General features: G+C 35.9%; 2 protein-coding genes across 4 annotated transcripts in view; one reads left to right on the top strand and one right to left on the bottom strand.

Moving 5' to 3' along the window:
• Window positions 1-25,212, bottom strand: part of tbc1d32 (TBC1 domain family member 32) — a 72,234-nt gene that overhangs the window by 43,992 nt on the left and 3,030 nt on the right. For both annotated transcript variants that reach the window (XM_023347762.1, XM_023347763.1), the window contains exons 4-20: window positions 24,214-24,391; window positions 22,958-23,029; window positions 22,579-22,698; window positions 21,783-21,861; window positions 21,549-21,652; window positions 21,416-21,477; window positions 21,190-21,334; window positions 20,608-20,667; window positions 19,904-20,003; window positions 18,723-18,860; window positions 16,971-17,060; window positions 15,418-15,560; window positions 13,806-13,933; window positions 12,566-12,767; window positions 11,950-12,029; window positions 11,069-11,207; window positions 299-386 (exon numbers count right to left, since the gene is read on the bottom strand). In XM_023347762.1, coding sequence (XP_023203530.1) covers window positions 299-386; window positions 11,069-11,207; window positions 11,950-12,029; window positions 12,566-12,767; window positions 13,806-13,933; window positions 15,418-15,560; window positions 16,971-17,060; window positions 18,723-18,860; window positions 19,904-20,003; window positions 20,608-20,667; window positions 21,190-21,334; window positions 21,416-21,477; window positions 21,549-21,652; window positions 21,783-21,861; window positions 22,579-22,698; window positions 22,958-23,029; window positions 24,214-24,391 — 1,928 coding nt within the window. The remainder of the gene's footprint in view (window positions 1-298; window positions 387-11,068; window positions 11,208-11,949; window positions 12,030-12,565; window positions 12,768-13,805; window positions 13,934-15,417; window positions 15,561-16,970; window positions 17,061-18,722; window positions 18,861-19,903; window positions 20,004-20,607; window positions 20,668-21,189; window positions 21,335-21,415; window positions 21,478-21,548; window positions 21,653-21,782; window positions 21,862-22,578; window positions 22,699-22,957; window positions 23,030-24,213; window positions 24,392-25,212) is intronic.
• Window positions 577-8,964, top strand: LOC111611372. 2 transcript variants are annotated; one of them, XR_002754021.1, is made up of 3 exons: window positions 577-782; window positions 1,285-8,036; window positions 8,539-8,964. XR_002754021.1 is itself a non-coding variant. In XM_023347760.1 (2 exons), the coding sequence occupies exon 2, from the start codon at window positions 1,636-1,638 to the stop codon at window positions 7,732-7,734; it is 6,099 nt and encodes a 2,032-aa protein (XP_023203528.1). In that variant the 5' UTR covers window positions 577-782; window positions 1,285-1,635; the 3' UTR covers window positions 7,735-8,483. The 2 variants fall into 2 exon arrangements, 1 of the variants encoding a protein (XP_023203528.1); XM_023347760.1 differs by lacking the exon at window positions 8,539-8,964 and having other exon boundaries at window positions 1,285-8,483.

Here is a 25,212-nt window from a genome sequence, read left to right as displayed (position 1 = left end):
ATCTATAGACCATCTAAGTTTGAGACTATTCTAAATAAATTCACTTCTTGCTTTTAAAACTCACTGAAATTTTAAGTTGTATAAACTAAAGACCTTTCTGAATGAATACGTACAAACTTTTCACAATAAATTCACAATATTTCCTCTTTTTATACCAAAATGCACCCAAATTTGACAGTGAACAACTCCAGAGACGACCAACAACAAAATTCTTCACAGCAGCTGCACAAATTTCCAATTCAAGCCTCAAGCATCCCAGCTGGCAAGTGTGTGTTTGTACAAATGAGCACTTTGTTACCTGAGCTGTGCAGAGCTGCAACCCCTGGAGCGGTCGCCGCTACCTGTGTCACCATCACTCCGTATCCAAACTTCTCACAGCGACTCACCTTCAGCAAAAACACGAGCAAGAAGAGGCAAAACTGTTCAACTATACAGCTGGGTGCAGAAACAAGCTATTAAAGGAGCAGAAATAAAACACATTCAAGAAATTTAATTAATTTCAACATAATGTTAAAAAAAATAGCCAAAATAAAATAAAATCACGTGCTGTAATTGTGAAGTCAAATCAGAAGGAAGAAAAAAAAAAAAAAAAAAAGAAAAAAGAAAAAAAGTTGTGCGTTCCCACACGGACCTAAAAGCGGGACGGACAAGGAAAAAAAAAGAGAAGACGGAAGTTAAAGCCGTCAAACAAAGAGGACAGGAGTTTGGGACTTTTTGAATCACAGATCCTAGTCAACCTGTGTACAACTGGATGATCTTTTAGATGAGCAGAGAGGCAGCCGGTAAGATATAAACTGTGTTGTTATGAGATCGGACCGCAGAGTTGTCTACAATCCAGTTTGGCCGATCGGATCATTAGTGACAGCTGAACTGAGGTGGTGGATTGCAGCGGCGACGCTTGCCGTTCATTGACTGATGGACTTTTATGATTGAATTAATTATTGCATTGATGAAATGGATTTGGGTAACAAGTTCAATTGTTAATTTACCATCAACTTCAAAGAATAATTTAAAGCTAAATTTATGATAAATATTTATTATTAATGTTGAGAAGCAGATGTTTGTATGCTAAGAAATGTATGTGTATGAAATGTAAATATTAACTTGGAATGCACTTTAAAGTTAAGTTAAAGTTAACATAAGTTTAGTTACTTGTGTATTTAATTTTGATTATTTTGTATATTTAATTTGTGATGGGTTGCTTGGTATTATTTATATAATTTGCAACTAAGTGAAATTAATTTATACAGATTAGTAATTATTATTTTTTGGGTTTGTTTAAAGGTTTTTACCTGCATCTTCTGGATCAATGGTGAATATGTCCATACACTGAAATAAATGGAAGTAAAAGCAAGGAAAACTGTTTGGTCCTTCGAGTAAAATCCCTGCCATTAAGAATCTGCATGGGGTCATCCATCCCTTTTCAAGTGGGGAAGTGCACAGTTTAAAAAAGAACTTGACAGTAAAAACCGGCCAAAAAACCGGCAACAGTATAAACCAGCGGCATTGAAAAACCGACCACAAACTGCTGATGAGAAAGAAAGAAACTAATTGAAGGATCTTGTTAAAGAAGAGACAGTAGCTGACATCATTTGTTTGCTTCATATCTGTGAACAACTGAGACTGATTCAAAAGATGGCAGAACCAGCTGATGAGAAGTCTGTTGAACAACTAAAGATGGAGAGAACGACAGCAAAGAGGTTGTTGACTCGATTGATCAATAACATAACTCGGACGCATGAGGACATGACTGAAGAGGAATTAAAGGACAATTTCAACAAGCTCAACATAGAGGCTGGAAAAGTAATGGCAGCAAATGATGATCTGGAAGCAAGTCTCATCGCAGAAGTGGAATCCAAATTGGGTGAAGATGACGACGCTGCACTGACTGAACAGCAGAAATCTGACCTGGAAAAAACTGCAAATGAATGTGAAGCAAAAGTAAGAGAAATCAAAAGTTTAATCCAGGAGACCCTGTGGAGAACTTTTGGGAAAACTGAACTGTTAATTGCACTTCAAGTAGCAGAATCAGAATGTGAACATGTTGCCACTATTGCACCAGGAGTGGAAAAAGAGGCATATGACTTCACCCTCAGTCATCTGAAGGAACTTTTAAAGGCTGCAAAAGAAGTTCATTGTCGCTGGAAAAGATGGATTCCTCATGACTATCGGGATGAAATTCAAGATCGGCTGAGAGGATTGGAACTTAGTGTCCCAAAGTTGGTCTCCAGGACAGCAGAGTTCATTAATGCAAGATTAAAAGAAGATGAAGGAAAAAAGGAGCAAACTGTAGCTTCCCAAAATTATTCATTACCAACCATCAAGCTGAAACCAACATCTCTCCCAAAGTTTCTTGGAAACAGGCGTGATTTTTATAGATGGAAAAGGGACTGGGAAGCTCTTCAAAAACAAGGAGAACCAACCGGTTCAAGAGAGGTGAAAAAAGTGCAGCTACTGGACAGTCTAGATGAGAAAATCACAAGAGACCTTCGCTTAACCTCCTATAGCACTCCAGAAGATATTTTTCAAGTCCTTGAGAACCGCTATGGAAATCAGACAGCTATTGCAATTGAAATTGTGGAGGAGCTACAGAGAATTCCTGCAGTTAGGGGTCACCAGCCAAGAAGAATCGTGGAGTTGATTCAAGCTGTTGAAAAGGCTCTTAAGGATTTAAGTGACCTTGGAAATACTGGCGCCATCAAAAATCCTCTGGTGACAAAGTCAGTTGAGACCAAGCTTCCTGAAGCTCTGAAGAAGGAGTGGCTCGTTTATGCAGCTGATAAAAGGAATGCTGTGGTACCAGAGAATCGGTTTGATCACCTCCTTGCATTTCTGAAAGATCAAGAAAATATTTATGAGCAACTAGAGCAACTGAGAGAAGAAGAACCAAGTAGGCGAGAGACCCGAATGGAGCAAAGACACGCCAGAACCAAGTCAGTCAAAGCAATTGATGACTTCGTAAGCTGTGTTGTCTGCGGCGATGGAAAACACAGAAAAAGACTCTATTTTTGCAAACAGTTCAGAACATTAACACTAACTGAAAAAAGAGCTGCTGTTAAGAAGGTAGGAGCATGCATAAAATGTTTGGAAATACATGATGATAAATCATACTGCAAACCTGGGTTTTTGTGCAAGAATCAAAGCTGCAGGAATGGGGAGGATCCACATCACTATTATCTATGCCCAAGTGCTGAAGCTAAGAAAAGCAACACAACCCAGAGGAGGAACCGAATTGGCCCACAAGAAGACAAAGGTAGCAGAAAGTATACTGAAGATCAAGAAGAATTTCTTAAGAAATTGTCACCTGATTTGGCCAGACATTGTAGAGATGTATTTTCAAATACTGCATCTAGAAATTTTAATACAACTCAGAATCAGTTAAATTTCCTGATGGATAGTGGAGTGCAGGAGCTGCCAGTGTTAATGATGCTTCTTGAAGTAACCGCAAATGCTGGACAAAAGATTGGCACATTAATTGATCTGGCGTCAGATACAAATTACATAACACACAAGGCTGCAAGCAGATTAAACCTCAAGAGTGAGGAGATCACACTCATTGTCCATGGAGTTGGAGGGATGAAAGTTTGTGTGGAGACTAAACGTTACCTCCTGAAAATTCGTGTGAAAACCTCCAAAGGCACTCTGAAACCTTATCAGCTTGTTTGTTATGGACTTGACAGCATTGCAGACATTCATAAGCATGTCAAGGCAAAGCAGCTGAAAAGATTTTTTCCAGACGTACCACTGGATGAACTTGTAAGACCCAGAGAAATAAGCTTACTTATAAGCCACAGGGAAGGTCAGTTGACACCAAAAAGAATTAGAGTTGTGGGGAACCTTGTACTGTGGGAGGGGCCCTTAGGAAAAGTGGTTGGAGGAACCCATCCAGAATTGTTTGAGGAACTTGCCATGACAGCTCATACAACCAAAACACATTTTGCAAGGTCAATGAGGGCAGCTGCTGTGAGATATGAAGAAGTCATTCATGAAATCCCACAGCATCCGCCATTAATTCATCAGATCTCCAACCAACTTAAGGCATCAAAGACTGCAACTACAAGCCAAGATTTCTTGGAGTGGTGGAGATGGGACAGTATTGGCACGGCTTGTGAACCTAAGTGTGGAGGATGTCGTTGTGGAAACTGTCAGCCGGGAGGAAAGGCGATGACGCTCGCTGAAGAAAGGGAGCTTGAGGTAGTGAAGGAAGGCCTCACCTACAATGAAGGAGACAGCCATACAGACGAACCTCACTGGCATGCTAGGTACCCATGGTTGGAAGATCCAGCATCCCTGCCAGACAACAGAAATGCAGTCGAAGCTACATTTTTTAGAACAGAGAAGCAACTGGCTAAAGAACCTGACTGGAAAGCTGCTTACACTGAACAAGTGCATGACATGCTTCAGCGTGGAGCTGCAATTAAATTGTCTGAGGAAGCAATCAACAAATGGAACGGCCCAGTGTGGTATGTAAGCCACCTAATTGCTCCAAATCCACACTCAGTGACAACTCCTGTAAGACTTGTGTGGAATAGCAGCCAGAAATTTAAAGGGATAAGTATGAATGACCTGCTGATGAAAGGCCCAGATGTGCTAAACCAGATCCGTGCTGTCCTATTAAGGTTCAGAGAAGGAGCTTGTGCTGCATTAGGAGATATAAAGAAAATGTATAATTCTGTTTGGCTGGAGGAAAGAGAAGTTCACCTGCACAGATTTATTTGGCGTGATTCTGAGGATGAAAAAGTTGGAGATTACGCAATTACAAGAGTGAACATTGGAGATAAACCTGCAGGATGCATTGCACAGTTGGCGATGCGAGAAACTGCAAGTTTACCCTCATTTATTCATCTTGAAGAGGAGCGACAAGTCCTTCAGAATAACAGCTATGTTGACGACATTCTAACATCCCACAATGACCCAGACAGGCTAAAGGAAATCACAGAAAATGTGGAGTGCATTCTCAAAGCTGGAGGTTTCAAACTCAAACCTTGGGTGTTTTCTGGGCAAAGTGGGAGGAAAAATTGTAACAACAAGCAGGATGAAGTGAAAGTAAAGACCATGGTTCTACCAAACCAAATGCGGGATGAGGACAATAAAGCACTCGGTCTGGGGTACATTGTGGAGGAGGATAAACTCCATGTCATGGTCAGCATAAATTTTTCAAAGAGGAAAAAAAAGATGCGACTTGGACAAGACCTCCAGTTGGACCAAATCAGAAGTCAAACACCAAACCCTTTGACAAGGCGAGAGCTCCTCAGTCAGGTGTCTGGTCTGTATGATCCAGTTGGCTTAGTAACTCCTGCAAAACAGAAGGGGGCAATCCTGGTGCGGAAAGCTTTCCAAGAGGCAAAGAATGTGAGTAGCCAAGTAAAAGACACCTGGGATTTAGCACTCTCAAGTGACCTTAGAGAAGATGCAATCAAGCTTTTTGAAGAGTACACTCAGCTTAGTAAGATCCAGTTTAGCAGAGCATTAACTCCCTTTCATAACAGCAGTGACCCTTTAGCAATTACATTTTCAGATGGAAGTGAATATTCTTATGGAGCAGTGTTGTATCTGAGGTGGGGATCAGCTCGAGACCCAATCATTAGGCTGGTGGAATCCAAGGCTAAGCTTACTCCATTGGAACAAAAAGGTGAGGCTGTTAAAGCAGAGATGTGCGGAGCAGTGTTTGCATCACGATTAAAGAAGTACTTTGAGATGCACAGCCAAATCAAAGTTGAGAGGTGGTATCACCTCATTGATAGTCAAACAGTTCTTGGAGCAATTCAAAGAGAAAGCTATGGGTTTCAATCATTCTTTGCAAATAGGATTGGAGAGATCCAGAGCAACACAAGGATCCAAGATTGGTGGTGGATTCCTGGGAATCAAAACATTGCCGACATCATTACCCGAGGAGCTAGCCCTCAAGATCTTGATATTGACTCTAAGTGGCAACAAGGCCCAGCATTTCTAAAGTCTCTAGTTGAAAAGTGGCCAATTAAATCATCTAAACAACTTGCTATTGATGCAAAAGGGAGCATCACCAAGTTGCAAAAGAAGGCATTCATTGCTGTAACCACAAGGACTGGGATAAAGGAATCAGAGCTCAAACAAGAATTACCGCAAAATCAGGCAGAGGTTTTGGCAAAGAAGCAGCGGCCATCAATATCCATACAGAATCTGATAGATGTTAGCCGCTTTAGCAGTCTGACACGACTGGTCAAGACAATTGTCTGGGTTTGGAGAGCAGCGAAGAGATTCATTAAGAAAAATCAAGTTGCAGCTAAACCAAAGTGGGAGGCAGTCTGCTCAAGAGGGGTAATCTCTGTGAGAGAACGAGAGGATGCTCTCAGGGATATTTTTCTTGCTGCTCAGATGGGTGCCAACTTTCCCAACACAACCATAGATAGGTTGGTGGTTTATCAAGACAAAGAGTCTGGATTATTAGTCTGTGGCGGCAGGATACAGATCTTTAGAGAAGACAGAGCTGCAGTTCCCATCATACCCCATGATGCCTGGGTGTCAACACTGTTGGGCCGAGAAGCTCACAATGCTGCACATGATGGAATTGCTGGAACCCTACTGAGGATGAGGAGAAAAGCCTGGGTTGTAAAAGGACGAAGGATAGCCCAAAAGATTGTTGACAATTGTATGGTCTGTAGGAAAGCTCGAGCTCTGAAGTGTCAGCAGTTGATGGGTGATTTGCCGCCTGAGAGGGCTGAGCCTGCACCTCCTTTTAAGTTCACTTCAGTCGACCTCTTCGGACCTTATTATGTCAGAGATGACGTCAAGAAAAGGGTGACGGTTAAGGTCTGGGGAGTCGTTTTTTGTTGTATGGCCAGTAGAGCTATTCACACTGAGTTGGCAAGCTCGCTTTCCACTGAAAGTTTCCTGATGGCCTATCAGAGATTTACTGCAATTCGAGGTCACCCACAGAAGATCTGGTCTGATGCAGGCACCAATTTTGTTGGAGCAAAACCAGTTATGGAGGAGCTGTATAGGTACCTGAGCACCCAAAACAGATCAGATTTGGAAGAAGCAGCAGCAAAGAATGGGACTGAATGGGTGTGGAAAATCCTTCCCGCAGACTCACCTCACAGAAATGGAGCTGCTGAAGCTGCTGTTGGCATTGTGAAAAAAGCTTTCCAGAGTCTTGGTCAAGAATTTACACTGACTTTCAGTGAATTTCATACAATTCTGTACAACGCTGCCAACCTTGCAAATGAGCGCCCAATTGATGCGAGAATACAAAGTCGAGAGGGTTGTATTCAGTACATAACACCTAACAGTCTTTTGCTTGGACGAGCATCTCAGAGTGGTGATATGAGAATGTTTGATTTTTCCAGCTATTCATTCAAACGACTTGGAGCTATGCAAAATGAGGTTACTAAGTTCTGGAAAAGTTGGAGGCAACTGGCTGGTCCTAACCTTTTTGTGAGGAGTAAGTGGCACACTTCTCAGAGAAATGTGGCTGTTGGGGACATCGTCTGGTTGTGTGACCAAAATGCGCTTAGAGGGCAGTTTATGCTGGGCAAAGTTGTAAGTGCAAGTCCTGACAAGAAGGGTGTTGTGAGGGACGTAAATGTCCAGGTTGTCCCAAGTTATTGCACCCCTATAACAAGACATGTCAAGCAAAGACCAACTCATCCACCAAAGAAAGACAAAATCAAGACCACCATTCTTCACAGGGATGTTAGGAGGCTCATTGTCTTAATACCTGTAGAGGAACAAATGGAAAGTCAAACCAAAGAGTAAAAAACTCCAGATGTACCAAGATGACAATGGGCTGCGATCTTCCCATTGATTAATGGAAAGATCGAGTGGGAGGTGTGAAGTCAAATCAGAAGGAAGAAAAAAAAAAAAAAAAAAAGAAAAAAGAAAAAAAGTTGTGCGTTCCCACACGGACCTAAAAGCGGGACGGACAAGGAAAAAAAAAGAGAAGACGGAAGTTAAAGCCGTCAAACAAAGAGGACAGGAGTTTGGGACTTTTTGAATCACAGATCCTAGTCAACCTGTGTACAACTGGATGATCTTTTAGATGAGCAGAGAGGCAGCCGGTAAGATATAAACTGTGTTGTTATGAGATCGGACCGCAGAGTTGTCTACAATCCAGTTTGGCCGATCGGATCATTAGTGACAGCTGAACTGAGGTGGTGGATTGCAGCGGCGACGCTTGCCGTTCATTGACTGATGGACTTTTATGATTGAATTAATTATTGCATTGATGAAATGGATTTGGGTAACAAGTTCAATTGTTAATTTACCATCAACTTCAAAGAATAATTTAAAGCTAAATTTATGATAAATATTTATTATTAATGTTGAGAAGCAGATGTTTGTATGCTAAGAAATGTATGTGTATGAAATGTAAATATTAACTTGGAATGCACTTTAAAGTTAAGTTAAAGTTAACATAAGTTTAGTTACTTGTGTATTTAATTTTGATTATTTTGTATATTTAATTTGTGATGGGTTGCTTGGTATTATTTATATAATTTGCAACTAAGTGAAATTAATTTATACAGATTAGTAATTATTATTTTTTGGGTTTGTTTAAAGGTTTTTACCTGCATCTTCTGGATCAATGGTGAATATGTCCATACACTGAAATAAATGGAAGTAAAAGCAAGGAAAACTGTTTGGTCCTTCGAGTAAAATCCCTGCCATTAAGAATCTGCATGGGGTCATCCATCCCTTTTCAAGTGGGGAAGTGCACAGTTTAAAAAAGAACTTGACAGTAATTAAAGTGCAATGTCCAACAGAAACAGTAATTACAAAACCGTGCAGAGGATGTCAGTAAATTGGGTCCAAAGGGAGTTGACTGAGATTTGCATGTAAGACTGGGCATATGCGTGTCTACAATATAAATCTTACAAATCCTGCTTCAGTATCCGAGCACCAGCTGAATACTAAACAGATAAACAGACTTTAGTAAACAACACTGCGTCCTTCAGGAGGAGGAGGATCAACAAAACAAATGCATTCTTCAGGAAAAACAAAGATGTGAGAAACAGTTCAGGAACAAATGTTTTAAAGATGAAGCAGAAGAAACAGAGCAGCTTCTGCATGTTTGTGCTGCTTAATTACTGAAAGATACAATTCAAATGTGTTTTTTATTCTTTGGTTAAGGCCTTTCATTTACAGGGATTTGTAAAAGTTTGAAGTATTTAATTTATGAGATTTTCAATGGATTTTACAACTACACATCTGAAAAGTGCGGAATACATTTAACCACATTGGATTCTCCTGTTTTAAAGAAATTCACCATTAGGTATAACAATAAACTTTGTCTGAGAAACATTTATTTAAAATATAAAAACACTGCAGCAGGCTGTTGGGTTTTCATAAATTTAAATAAATATGCTACAGCGCTAGCTAGCTCCGTCCAGCCAGAACAGTAATTTTTATGCAATAAGTAACGTTCAGCTGTTTAAATTTGAACCAAAGCGCATTGAAAAAGAAGCCAATGCAGAAATGACAACAGGAAAATGAAGATGAGGAGATAGTCGGCCAAAAACATCAGCTGTTTATGTTGGAAATGCTACTAAAAAGAAGAATATATGCTGCAAATAGCTCCAGTTTCAGACTCAAACTGTTTATGTTAAGCATTAAATTTCCTCAAATATATTAGAACGGTGCGTTACAAACACTTAAAGATGCTTCGTTCACTCGTTAAACACACATTATCTTCCGATTTGTTTTGATTTTGTGCCAGCTGCTGATAATGGTGTAAAATATAATAAAGTAATTACATATCACAAACAACTTTTATGTTAATGGGAAAATGTTTACATATTTAGACCAACATGTTGAACTAGTCTCTTTAAAACTCTGAAGAAAGTATTTATAGGTGTATACAACATACACCAGTTAGTCTAAAAACTAAAAAAATATCCTGATTAATTAATTCAGATTCTCAGATAAAAGTTTGGATTTTACAAAAAAAAAAGTTTCTATCTTTGACATTTACTGTCACAGTTGAAGGTGAAAATCCCTCCTAGCATGATTTATTGAGTCGTTTCTAAGACGTTCTCTAATACTCAAACATAAATCCCATAAACTTTGACCTGTAATTAATGCTCACCACTACTTTTTGTATTTCTATTTATAAAAACTATATACAATACATAGTTCTACATAGCACGTGTGCAGCTTTGTGTTGCTTTATCACATAAAATCCAAATTAAACGTACTTAAGTTTGTGGTTCAAGTAGGACAAAATGGGTGTGAATACTTCTGCTAAACTCTGTAACACACAGTTTCAGTTATCCATTTATCTCAGATATTAAATAAGCCTCCACAAAGTTAATAATTTCAAGAACAGAGACATAATTACTGCATATCGATACCAATTCTTATCACTAAAAACTCAATGGTTGTTCCAGTGAAGGCAGGATAATATATCTGGCTTACGTATTAAGGAAGATACTGAATAAAACTTTTATTCCAGATCAATAATGTGTTTGAATCATCATTGGATGAGTCAAACATTCAAAAGTAGCTGTTCACTCCCATGCCACATTTAATTTTTTACATGGAAATCCAAATTCGACTTATCAATACAGTATAGATCCGTTGACTGATTCATAATTGATAGAAAATGGTACTTAGTGGGAGATTCTTATTTACAAAATTTGAACCAAGTGAATCAAAAACTTTACCGCTTTAGGAATTTTAGGTTGTTTGTTTTTTTTATCTCAAATGCAAATTTTTATATTTATTACACAGTTTTGGCTTAATTACTGCTCTGAATAACTTGGTTTTTCAACAAGATGACATTTTTTGAGAGTATACTCCACTTAACAATTAATCAATTACTATTTTAAATCGATTAATCATGATTAATCGTTTCAGCTCTATAGTCTAGTGTCTAATGCTGATATTAAATATATAAAAAATATAATTGCATTGATTCGGGGAATGTTTTTATGAGTTTTTTTTCATGTAAAGCACTTTGATGCTGAAATATGCATTACAACTAAACTTGAATAAACCCAACAAGTAAACAGATGAGGCATAGGACTGAGGATTAGATCAGGTTTGACAGAAATGTAAGGAAAGGTTAAGATTTTATTAATTCACTGTTTACCTGCAGTTTTTTGGTGAAGCGAGAGAACATGTAGGAGACGCATTCGTTGATGGCACCGGTCTGCTGTAGCAGCAAAAGGCCTCTAGGGGTCGCAGCAAAGTTCAGCAGACTGCCCAACAAAGTTTCCTCCCAGACAAGCCTGTTCCAGATCCACAAAAAGAAACAGAAAAACAGCAGGATAAAACAACACCCACCAACAAAACACAGATATATTCTCAATTTACATCTTTTGTCCTGAGAAATGTCCACATTTAGGCTGTTCAAGATAATCTAAGACGCATCTTAAAAACTGGTTTATTACATATTTATTAGTCTTATGAAGGGATTCTTATTATAAAGGCAAAAACATTTTATCTTTTGACACTTTAAGCTGTTTCAGAACAAAATAAAACAAACAGCTAAATACAGAAGTATCACCAATTAATTATTATAACAATTATCCAAAATAACATCACATTTTTTGATGAAAAAATATCAGATGGCTCTAATAGAAATATTTTAAAACATTGTGTTATTTAGTTCAATACACCAGAATAAATTTCTTTTGTCAATTATTAATACTTTTGGGCCACATATTATATCAAGTTTTCCATAGTATTGCATTCAAAGGTCTGTTATTAGCCGCCGTTATTTTTGGGTTTTTGAGTCCAGCAGTTCTGAGCTTTTATTGGTTAATTATTAATAACAGAAGCTACATGACTTTTTATGTTTTATTTGACATGAGAACAATTGTTAAAGGCTGTAAAGTTTATGATCAAACGACTATTAAATTATTTGCTGCCATTAGTCAAATGAATATTAAATAATGAGTGAAGTATTGTAGCACCATCGACCTGTTTTATTGTCATTTCATGACTGAAATCATATGTGTGTGATCTCACATGTTTGCCATTTCCTGGGTGGATGGTCCAGTGCAGGATCCAGAAACTGGAGTAGGAATCCTTTCTGATAAAGAACTCGTCTTTAAAACAAAAACAAGTGAAAAAATCAGACCAGAAGAAATCACTTAAGTCATTATATTATAATAAAATTATTTTTGTGTTTTTCCATCTAAAAACAACTAAATACAGCAGAGAATCATGAAGATATCCTCACAGTTTTGCAATAATTTGGATGTATGTTTTATAAATGTTTTAGTTTGTGTCACATTTTTATAAACTTCAGTCCTTCAGGCTTGATGTTCTGCAACATCCAGCGCTCTATTTTAAAACATTTTTAGCAATGAGAGTCAATATTATCGTCACAAAGTCATAGCAGGACGAAGGAAGCAAATAAAAAGAAATGATCAACTAACAGCGACGGCTTTTTGTGGAGCATCGATTAAAACATCTGCAGAGGAATCTGCTTGGATGTTCAGTCAGAACTGAGAGTGGTGGGATTGTGATGAGATGCATCAATAAATTAATATCTGAATCAGTCTTTATATGGAATAAAGTTCTTGGTGACAATGTTCCAGGACTCAGATGGAGCATGAACCATGGGATGTTGCAGTTGTACCTTTTTCCAAGCAGCAGCGACGGCTTTGTGCAGGCCATATGTTTGCAGGACCTGCAGACCCTCACAGGTGTTGTACATCTGTCTACAAACAAAGATGAAAGCTCCACATAACGTCTGAGACGCGTCTGATTCCCTTAGAGACGGCAGGGCTTTATTCAGCAGCCTCAAGGTGAACTGGACGACGATGTGAGCAGCGAAGGTTCTGCACAGGAAACACAAAACATCTAGTAAGAAATAAAAGACCAACATCTGTGTGCACAGCATGCAGAAGCTGCAACGTCCATCACAAAACGTTACTTAGTAAGTCCTCAACCCTGAAATGTTGTAACGCAACTCAAATTGATAACTTCATCTATTTCAGATTAATTACACACATGTTGATGTTTTTAAGACTTTATTTCTATTAATTATGATTAATAGAAATAAATCATAATTATTAAATCATAATGGATGGATGATGACTTTCTGCTTATAGGTAACAAAAACACAACATTTAAAGTTGCTTCATTAAACTGTTCTGTTGCTAAAATACAGCAAACAGCTGTTATTGGACAGAATAATCCAGGGGCGTCCAAACTTCTTGTTTTTTTTTCTGCTTAATAATTTATTTTGGGTTAAACTGAAGAAAACTGAAACTGTAGTCTAATGAACATGACTTAGGTCAGCCTTTATTTGAAAAAGGTGTAATAGTATACATAAAAGCAGATTTGGGATCACCAAGGTTTGCTTTAGTGTGGATTAGTGGATTACAACAACATATTAAGGGAATTATAGACAGAAAAAAATCTAAGTGAATTTCTGCCAAGAAGCACAGAATTTTTTTAGATTTTCTAGAAAAAAAACCAAGGAAATTTCTGAGTTTGAAAAGTCAAAAATGTTCAACTTCTGAAACTTAAAGTTTCACTTTTTTTCTCAAAAAACAGATTAATCTCAATATTTACAGAATTTTTTCTATCTACAACATCCCTAATATGTGGGTAGATGTGGTCTTTATTTATCATGAAATCAAGGAGAAAGCAGAAAGCTTGATTATTAAAAGATGAACACATTGTATTGTATCTGACATTTTTGTGAGTTTTTAATTTGTGGGTTATAGTTTTGTCCTAATTTTTTTTTTTTTAAGTCTCCATCTGCATCAACCTGGTGGGACAAATTTGTAGCATTCATAAAGCAATTTTTATAATAACACAAAGTAGATTTTTTAATCATGATATTTAAAGAGGGTTAATCAGTGTCTTACTTTTCACTGTGGGCAACAACAAGGTTCTTCTCGTACAGGAAAAGCGCTAATCCTCTGTCGGTGTTTGCGATGCGGGCCAAAACGTCGGCGATGAGAATCAGAGTGGCTGCAGGATTCTTCAAGTTAGTCTGGAAATAAACAGATATGAACACAAATTAACAAATTTATCCAAGAGCTTTCAGAAAAAAGTGGTACTAATGAAACAAAGGTTTGTCTCTGATTATTTTACTCAAATGATTTTTCCAGATTTTTGTAGATTTCTTAAATGCAGCCGTTTAAGTGAGAAATATTAAATGTAAAGTTTTACATATGAAATTTGACAAAGCATTTGCTAATGTAATACTAGAGGTGTGCAATACCACATAGTTTGGTTTCGACCCGATACCAAGTTAATACAGAGTCAGGATCGTAGATACTGATACCGATACTTTTTATTACTTAAGCTTGATATATCATTAAACTTTAGACTGTATGTGTTTTGTGTATTTTTTAAATTATTTTGTTATAACCTGGAATAAACACAATACTTTATCATATTGTTTTGTTATGAAACAAAAAATATACATTTAAAATAAACAAAGCAAATCTGTGTGCATTTTTTCCTGAATAAATAAAGTGCAAAAAAAACAACAAAACATTTTTGGAGATACTGACTTGGAATTGATATAATCGATATTTAGGACCGCCTCCAAAGATGAATACATTTTACATAAAAGATAAAAACATGTAAAAATATTTCAGCAAACAAAATGTTTTTATTTTTATTTTTAAAAAGAACTGAATAATTTGTTTATTTGCATCTTTAATGTATTTCTAATGTATAATAAAAGTCTTATGTGGTTTAATAAAAAAATCTGCATTTGTTTGCATTTTTTTATCCGATTAATTGTTCGATTAATCAATTACAGAAATAATTGTTAGTTACAGTCCTACTTCAAATTAGTCCATTCAACACAATTATGTAATAAAATCCACTAACAGGGAAGCAACAGGGCTGAAAAAGAGAATAATCTAACTTTAGAGATGCAGTTTGGACTGTAGATCAATAAATACCAGCAGCTCTAAATGGACTGAACCAACATTATAAATTGAAGTGGCTGAAGTTTCTCTGCAATAATGTGAGAGGCTGCATGAATTTAAGATATTGATGCAAAATGTGGTTTAATCTGCTGTTAAATTATACGATACGCCTGATTTCCCCTACAGCGCTGATGCTTTTCCTTTAGGTTTTCATCAAATACCCAACATTCCCCGCACCTCTTTTTGTAAAATTGTAAAAAAAAAACGGGATGATTTCTTATGTCTCGACACAGAAACATTATACTGTGACTTTGACTTTATGAGCTATAATTTTGTTTTATGACAGCGCTGCTCAAGTCTAGTCCTGGAGAGCTACTATAGTTTTAGATTAATCTCTTCTCCAACACACCTGAATCAAATTAATGGATCGTTACTGGGCTTCTGCAGAGCTGAATGACTGAATGTGGATGAGGGAACTGAGGAGTTCTGTTGCAGGAATGTAAGTAAAAGTTGCAGGACTGGACTTGAGCCCCCAGTTTATGATTTCTATCAGCGCATAAAGTGTGTGTTAGTGTGTGTTGGAGAGACGGACCTGTTGTGCATTGAGGAGAGCAACAACAGGTGTGAGCAGAGTCTCAATAACAGCAGTCTGGTGAAGACAATCAGCAGCACATTCTGTTCGTTCACATAACATCCACAGCACCTCCATCACCAGACAGCTGGGCGACAGCGAGCCTGAAGGCATGAAGCAAAAGACAAACTGGTTAAATATGTTACATAATGTCCACATGGTATGCTGTGGAACAACAGCTGCATTTCTGTTAACCATAGAACTGTGCTAATTGAAATTATGAAAATAAATTCAAAATATGTTTTCTGATTAAATGTTTTTGGTGGTTTTTACGACGCCGTATTTTGGCTTTGGTACATTTCCACCAAAGAAAAATAACTTATATCTGGAGAATAATTTCAAAAACAAGAAAATTTCTCAGTTTGAAAAGTTGAGATTTTCCAAAAATAAAACTTTCTGAGTAATTCAAAAATTTTCTAGAAAAAAAACAAGAAAAAATTTTTATCTCAGAAATTTTCTAGAAAAAGAATTCTACAAGTTTCAAAAGTAATATATTTCCAATAAAAAGATTTTGAGATTAATCTCTGAAATTTTCTAGAGCTTTCTGAGTTTGAAAAGTTGAGACTTTCCCAAATAAAAAAAGCTCTGAAATTTTTTGATTAGTATCAGAAATTTTCTAAAAACAAAACAAAAAAAAACGAGACATTTAAGGCGCTTCAAAAGTTTTACATTTGGAAGAAAAAAACTGGAAATTTTGAGATTAATCTGAAATTCTCTAGAAAAACAGATGGACATTTCTGACTTTCAAAAGTGGAAAATGTTTGAAATCTCAAAGATTTTCACTTATAACATGGAAAAATGTCTTGTTGTAATTGACATAATCTACCAGTGGAACTAGTACTTTTATACCAATATTAAGGAATTGCTCACTTAAAACAAGTTCATATTTCTTTCTGAAAAGTTATTTAAAGTCCACCAAGATGTTTGCACTAGAAACTTGACCAAAATTACTTGGTGAGAGTTTGTGTTTTTGCAGTGGGGTTAGGTTCCAAAAAAAACCTGATAGGCGAAATCCGTGAAGTAGTTACCTTTATTTTTTACAATTATTATACAGCATAATTAAATACTCTACATTGAAACCAAAGAACAAAGCCTGTTTTCAGGCCTAAGCATTTTTTGAAACAAATATAATGCTTTCTTACAAATAACTACAGTAAAATAATCATTTTAATGATTGTGAAAGGCGTTATAGCGAGGGTTCACTGTACTCGTTATCTTTCGATACCACAGATGAAGCAAAAGTCTTGCTCAGCATGACTATCTGCAGCAGCCGAAGGGAATGATAATCAATGGGGAGAACGTTATCGATTATAGTCAGCAAAATTGCAGTTGTGAAATTCCTGAGTCTACAACATTACAGACCATAAAAACCCCAGAGAGCTATTACAGAAGTAACTGAGTCAGTACAAGGTTAGCTGATAAAGTCTTTGTTCTGAGGAGTATTTTTCTGTCTGCTAGGGAGGATCTGCGACTCATGGACAAACCTTCTGCGTGTGGGAACGCATGTGACACACCTGTCAGTGACGAGTCGCCGTTCGAAGGTTGGGGGTGTCGATACATGATGTTAATCAGGATGACAATCAGCTCTGTCAGAGTAACCGGGTCTGAAACACAAACGGCAGCAATCAGTCAGGCTTCTTCTGTGTCTACACTGCAGAATAAAAATGTTGCTCACTCAAATTTGCCCAACGTTTATTGAGCAGAATGAGATTCATAGATATTAGATTTGGAAATTGTCCAAATAAGACAGAACCAATTGTCAAATATGGAATTTTCTCCCTTCTGAAATAGTTTAGCTAACTTCAGGAATTGGAGATACAATATTTTAATTTTTCTTAAATAGTAAGTCACATTTCCTCCGTAGTTATGTGAGAGAAAATGTTTTGCATCAGTGAAATTAATTCAGGTTTTTTCTGTTGAGTCTTTTCTAAAGGAGGGAAATTGTCCTAATCTACTTTAAACATTACTCCTGCACTGCAAAAACACAAAATCTTACCAAGTATTTCTGGTCTAGTTTCCAGTGCAAACATCTTAGTACATTTGAACTATGACAAAACTAACGTACAAACAACTTTTCAGTGAGATATAGAAGCTTGTTTTAGGCCAATAATTTATTAATATTGATCAAATAAAATTCTAGTTTCATTGGCAGATTGTTTCACTTATAACAAGACATTTTTCACATGTTATTTATACTGAAATAATCTGCCAGTGGAGCTCAAACTGGGTTGCTAGGTTACGGCCTGGGCTTGGCTGGCGTTGCTAGGTAACGGTGCCAGCGGGACAAGAACATTTTCATCAATATTAAGGAATTACTGACTTAAAAAAAGCTCAAATATCTTGTTTACTTGTAAGTTTTGTGTTATTTCAAGTGTACTATTTGTACCAGAAGCTACGCCAAAAATATTTAGTAAAACTCTGTGTTTTTGCAGTGTAATACTCCTAAATTTTGAGAAGTGAGTGGGTGATACTATAAGAGGAAACAAATGCTTTCAAACGTTGGATAGTTGGAATAAACAAGATTTAAATCAAGGCCTGAATGTAAGCATGAAATATGCAAACCAGATCATTTCCACCATCTCCTGTGGTATTATTTCTGTTTTTTTGGTCTAGTTTCTAGTGCAAATATCTTAGTACACCTAAAATACGACAAAACTAACTTACAAGTAACTTTCCAGGAGAAATAGGAGTTTGTTCCAAGTAAACAATTCCTTAATATTGATCAAATAAAGTTCTAGTTCCAGATTATTCAGTATTATTGAATTATTGACTTAAATCAGGCTCACACATCTTGCTGAAATGTTACTTGTAAGTTAGTCTTCTCCTATTTTAAGTGTAATAAGATTTGTACAAGAAGCTAGACAAAAAGAAAAGATAAGATTATGTAATTTTGCAATCTACAACATTTCTCAACTCCTTTAATTCATTAACTTGATTACATAACAATAACTTGGGAACAGAGTGAACAGCAGCTAAGTCACAGACAGTTAAAGTTTAAGATGCGTCTGTCAGATATCCTCCCATTAATAGGATTATGTAACTTTATTAGTGATAAAGAGGAATAAAGTTGCTGCATCAGAGGAGTGAGGGGAGCGGTTCATATCTGTGCTCACTACAAGCATTCCTGAGTCACAATCTGATTGCATAATCGCCTAGCATAATGAAAAACTAAAGAGCTAGAGCCCTCAACTCCAACTTTACCACTTATTTGTACTTTAACTACACAGAATTGATGTTTTAAGTATGTAGAAAGCCATAAGTCACACCTTTGTGTTTCCTAATTTTGATGGGAAAGAGTTTTCGTCCATTGGTGTAGATGATGAGTTTCCCCAGGATGCATAAAGAGTGAACAAAGAACGAATACTCAAGATCCCTCCTGGTAAAAACGCCTCTCTGTGGCAAACCTGAAAGCAAAATGAGAAAAATATGAATAATTAATGAATTTATATTTCTGTATTCAGACCAAAACATTGCAGTTCCACTTTACATAGACCAAACTGAATGATATAAATGTGGGAAGGAAGCATGCGTCCACTATAACTTGCATATAAAGCAAAACAGAAAAACATTTTATTAATAAAATTAACAAATGCAGCAGATTAGAAGATAAAAAACTGTTTACTTTCCCATCTATAATCAATGACTCAAAAGCAACTGAGCTTATTAATCAGTGTCATGTCCAAAAGTTGAGAAAACTTGAGGGCCACATTGTTTTAAAATTAAAACTGAAAAGTTTTATTTCTGAAGACATTCATTGTTTTTATCTCTTCAATATCATACTAAATAGACAATATTTTAATAAATATTTTATTTTAAAGTTTAATATCTTTGTTTTTTCTTTTTGTTTTGGCAACAAAGGTTGGGCGGCACTTGCTGCAAGAAAAAACTCAGGAAATAACAGAAATAACAGCAAATCTATGATAGAAGACAAGAAATTCAGCAGAAAACTGTTTTTGAATCAACTACACAGTATGATACAACACTGTATTAGTTAAATAGTAAGTTTCCACCAAAAAACACAAACATTTTTAGATTACGCTCAGACATTTTCTAGAAAAAACAAGGAAACATCTGAGCTCCGAAAGTCCAAAATTTGCTAGTAAAAAATTTAAATTCTTAATCTAAAAAATGTTCAAGTCAAAAAGTTTTAACTTTTGGAAATTTTCTGAGAAATTCTGAAATTTTCAAGTTTTTTTTCTAAAACATTTCAGAGATTTATCAAAATATCATTTTTTTCCATTTACAATTTTCCAAACTCAGAAATATCAGTTTTCTGGCTATTTTTTTACTCTTGGAGGCCAGAAATTTCCTCATGTTTTAAAAATACAATGGCCCTAATACACTGTTGTAGTTTGACGGTCTGTTTGCACAATTTAAGGTTTGATCACATGAACACTAGCGTTAACCTTGAAGAAGAAATGATGGGTTGACACCCCGTTTTCCTCACCAGGGTCACTGGAGTCCTCCACATGAGAATCAGCAGCCTCACCGGAGCTACGTTCAAAGGACTCACTGAAATGTAAACACTGCTGAAGAGCCGATACAATCTGGAAAAAAGATTTTTAAAAAGTAATTTTTAAAATATAAAGGCCGTAGACAACAAGAAGCAGTCCACTTTCAGCAATAGAAGCTGGTAAGGATTATTACACAACGATACATCTTTGAAAAGCTAAAGTAGAGCCTCCTGCACAGCAAACAAAAACGCAGAAAGTTTTTCTTGACAGTAAGTCAACAGCTAATGGCTCCTGTCTTTCCCAGCAGCCATTGTACAGCGCATACAGCAGTAAAACCAGCTGACCGAATGTGATGGAACTCAGCTTGGGTTGCTAGGCAACGGGCAGAATTCCTGCTGAGGTTGCTAGGTAACGGGACAGTGTGACTGAACATTATGAAGGTTTTTGAAACTGCTCACTTTTCAGACAGTAAAAACGTTAACTTGTTACCAAAAAACAGCTACGGGGTTTTATTAGACCCAAATGTAAGAATAAAAATGTGTAAAATAACAGGTTCCTTTCATGTTCTTCACATTAAATACATTTCCATGGATGATGCCTACTGCTAAAGTGCAGCAAACACAACCAAAGTCATTAATTTATTACACCATAGTGTGATTGTGTAACAGCCTGAGATGTGAATGACTGAATCTCTCACCAGAGTCTTATATTTTCTCTCAAGGAGCCTGAGAACCACCGTCCTGCTGTAGTAACCATGCTGAGAGAAGGAAGAAGAATACGAGTTAAAAATATGCAGCAGTGGGTAGAGAAGTCAGAAAATGTGCTAAAGTAAGCACATTTTTACTTGAGTAAAAGTAAAAAGTAGCCGTACAAGAAATCGCTCAAGAATAAAAAAGTATTTGGTCAAATGCTGAGTAACTGATGAAAACAATCATTTATTATTTAAAAATTACATCATCAGACAGATCAAAATGTAAAGTTATGTGGACATTTTCATATTTTAAGGACCAAAATTAAAATAATTAATATAAACAACAAAATTAGGCAAAATAATTTTTTTCCAAACTAGTTTCTTTCTTTTACAAGTCTAGTGAAGTTTTGGTAAAAACGAGCTTGTTCAGTGTAAAATTACTCAGATAAAAGTAAAAGTACAGCGCAGTGAAAGTACTCCTACAACTACAATTTTTCCAAAAAGTTACTCAAGTAAATGTAATTAGTTACTAGCTAGCAGTGAATCTATGTGCAAAAACCCCCATAAAAGAAGATAGTTCATACACACCATCCATTTATTAAACCAGGTGGCTTTGATGTCCAGTAAGGACAGCAAATGGACCGGTTCCAATGTTTTCTCTGTTCCAGTTGAGCCATGGTCATGATGGAAGGACAAAAGACAGAAAGTGCTCTCTATAATCTCCTCCATGTATCTGAAGGAAGATAGAAAAAACATTTAAAAACTTCACAGTTTGAGTATTTAAAGAGAAAATTAACCCTGAAAGAAACCTCACTTCTCCGGGTGACGGATCCAGAAGGTCGTCACCTCCTTCTGGAAATCATTCATCAGTCGAATCTGAGACGGGAAGTTAAACATGAAACAAACGTTTCTTCAAGTTAGGAGGTCGCTAAAGATGTTGGCAGCACCTGTTTGAGAAGACGACTGATCTGAGGACTGTTGATGTCGACAGCAGCTGATCTGGTTGGGAAGCTTAACCTCTGAGACAGAAAAGCCGATTCCAGACCCTTTGCTGCTCACACAAAGATAAAAAAGTGATAGCATTAACCTGCGAGGCTAAGAACAGTCATTTTACTAACTCCTCATAGGATTTAAGTTTAATTTAAAATATTTCTATTTAAGGTGTGAGAAAAGAGGCCGACCCAAGCTGGTGTAGATCTCTCTGGTCACATTTAGAGGCGATGAAGAAAAGCTTTTAGCGAAAAACTGCAGGACATTCTCCTGATGGAGTGGAAACGACAGAAAAGTGTCAGAACATAAATAAATAAATAATCCTTGCAAACGTTTTAACATTTTATCACTTTACAACCACAAACCTCAATGTGTATATATAAAGATTTTTTTTTTGCAACATCACATGAGTTTATAATAATTTAAAATGGGAATAAAGAGATATCGGATTTTGCTTTATTTATTTTAATAAAGCTCAATTTGCTAGAAAAAACTTTGAAATTTCTGAGATTAACCCCAAAATTTCTGAGTTTTTTTTCTTTCTTTTTTTTTTTTACAAATTCTCGACTTTTCAAACTTGGAAATTTTCTAGAAAAAAACGTCAAAATTCTGAGATTAATCTCAGAGTTATTTTCTTGCAAATTTTTGACTTTTCAAACTCAAATTTTCAAGTTTTTTCAACAACACTTCAGAGGTTAATCTCAAAATGTTTGAGTTTTTTGTCATGAATTCGCCCCTCCTCTTTTTTTATTATATCTACGCTGGCCCGAATGCACCATTGTGCTTTGATGACTTGTTTGCACTTGTGGATCTGAAGAATTTAAGGTAAAAAAAAAGACTAAATATTGTGTAGAATGTGTTTTCTATTTAACATAGTACTGTCCCTTTAATATCGAATCGGTGCATGTCTAATTGAGCCTACCGGACTTTCAGGTATAAAAACATCCTAATCGTGTTGCACGATCATTTGCCTCGTCTGGGACTCACGCTGAGGTCGGGTTCGGTGAGAGCAGAGCAGAGGTTCCTGCGCAGCGCGCTCCAGCTCTCGCAGCTCAGCACGTCAGACGGAGTAGCGCAGCAGAGAGCCTGCAGAGCCTCACGTCGCACCTGAACAGATTCACATCATTCAGCCGAAACAACACAAACTGTTCGTCACGCCGGACGCCGTAAACGATGGCCCCCATCGATCCAGCTAAACACAAGCAATTCACTCTGAAGAACTGAGACATAAACCAAACTCTATTAGGTGTGTAAATGTTGTTGAAGTATATTTCATAATAATCTCATTGAACTTTAGATTTACGGAGCAAACGATCTGTTTGGTTTACGAGTCAAACTGTGGAGCTTTCTAGAACATTTTCTCTACCTCTTTCGGTTTGCTGGAGTCAAGTTTTTCAGCCAGAACCTGCAGCTGCTCCTGTCTGATGAAGGTGTAGCTCTGGAAACATAAAACAATAATCATTCAAACAGATTCAGTTATGGATTACAGGAAAAAGCAGCATGAGATAGTGAGGACTTTCACTCCTTTTGATATTGGAGTTTAAATGTTTTTAAAAACTTAATTCAGGGGTGTCCCAAAGTGCAGTTCAGGGGCCATTTGTGAATGATAGAAATTTGTCTCACCAGCGTGGGTAGTGGATGCAGATGGGCCTGATGATATGATCAATTTTTCTTTATGATAAATTGTCCCAAAAGTTATTTCTATAAACTATGAAATTGCTGTTCTTTCCAAGTAATATAATGTTATCATAATCCAAGAACACATTGTCAAAGATCAGTAAACTTTAAATTATAACAAACATTTAACACTGGAACTGGAAGACAGTTTAAATATTCAAAATAAATAAACATAACAACCAATAAAATTAATTATGAAGTCTATAAACAAAACTGTGATTTTAAAAAAAGGCTAGTTGAGACCAAAGCACCAGACAGAAGACTTTTATCATCTAGTTTTTGTAGAAAGAGAGAAAATAGAAAAACAATAAATCATGCAAATGGAAATAATTGATTTTATTTTAATTTATTATGTGATTAATTGATTTATTGTGACAGCCATAGAAGCACATGGAGACTTTTTTCTTTTTAAAGCAGGACAAAATGGAAATCTTCTCACAAAGATGTCAGGAACAACACAAATCGTTTATCTTTTAATAAGACACTTTCTGTTTCCTATTTTATTTTATTTAATGGTAAATAAGACCACATTTGTTCATTAACTTATACACTAAAGTAGACTTTTAAAGCACCTAAATCTGATATTGTTTTTACATTATTTTTAAAAGAGCATATTTTTGCTGTTAAGAAAAGACTAAATATTTGTTCAGGGTTTTTTTCAGTTGAGCCCAAAATAAATGAGTGAAGTGGTTTCTGCACTTGCAATAAAGAAAACATGCAAAGAAAAAAAGGGATCTATAACGATTTACATTTTCATTTCTTGCAAAAAAAAAAAAAAATCTGACTATTTTGTTTCTTTGATTAAATTATTTTATTAATTATTTATTAAAATTCAATAAAACATTTTGTGGTTTTAGTTTTTTACATAAAGTTTGGACACCCCTGACTTAGGAAAAATAAGAATAAACCAAAATCACAAACGTTTTTTTTTTTTTTGCGTCTGACCTGGTGGAAGGAGGAGTCGCTGTCTGAGCAGTTATCAGCGAACTGGCTGTTGGGCTGGCAGCGTTCAATCTCTCTGTGCATCTCCTCTTTTCTCAGCTGGTCCTCGTCAAATTTGTTGATCAGAGACTCTACGACCAAAATCATGGTGGCTTTTAACGTCTGCAGCATCTGATGGTACCTGGCACAGAGCGGGGAAGCATTCCCATAAATAACTCGATATTTATCAGTTCCAAACATTCAAAATAATGTTTAAAATTCAGGAGATTAAATTAAACTGTTTTCCAACATAATTACATTTTATGTTTTGGTTTACAACAAAATAATGCAAATAAAGTTTAGAGCAAAATTAAGTTTACTTCCGGCTGGTCTGCAAAGATTTTGTTATATTATATATATATATTGTTTTTTTTTTACATCTTTGACAACAATGGAGTGGTAGGATCAAAATAAAAATAATTTATTTGTCTATTATGAGAATAAAGTCATAAAAACATGTAAAAAAAATCATACAACAAAATTAAAATATAATAAAGTCAGAATATTGCCTGAATAAAGTTGTAAAAACACAAAATAAAGTTATATTACAGGTATTATTACCAGAATAAAGTTGTAAATAAGGAGAATAAAGTAGTAAAATTACAATAATTAAGTCGAAATGATCCATGAATAGTCATAGTGTTCCCAGAATAAGGTTGTAAAAAAGAATGAGGTTGCAATATTACAAAAATAAAGTTACAGTAACACAAAATTTATTACCAGCATAATGTTATAATAATAATAATAATATGACAAAAAAAGTCGTAAAATTACCTCAATAAAGTTGTGAAAAAGGAGAACAATGTTATAATATAAGAATAAAGTTATAATAATATGGAATAAAGTGACAATACTACCAGAATAAAATCACAACAATAGAAGAATAAAGTCATACAACAATGTTGAAATAATAAAATACTAGTATTTTATTATAGTATTAGGGTAATTAAGTAGTAATTTTAT

The sequence above is a fragment of the Xiphophorus maculatus genome, chromosome 15, assembly GCF_002775205.1.
Source record: "Xiphophorus maculatus strain JP 163 A chromosome 15, X_maculatus-5.0-male, whole genome shotgun sequence".
In the NCBI taxonomy this organism is placed as follows: Eukaryota; Metazoa; Chordata; class Actinopteri; order Cyprinodontiformes; family Poeciliidae; genus Xiphophorus; species Xiphophorus maculatus.
The sequence above is the reverse complement of the archived record's forward strand: the minus strand, read 5'-3'. Positions and strand labels throughout refer to the sequence as shown.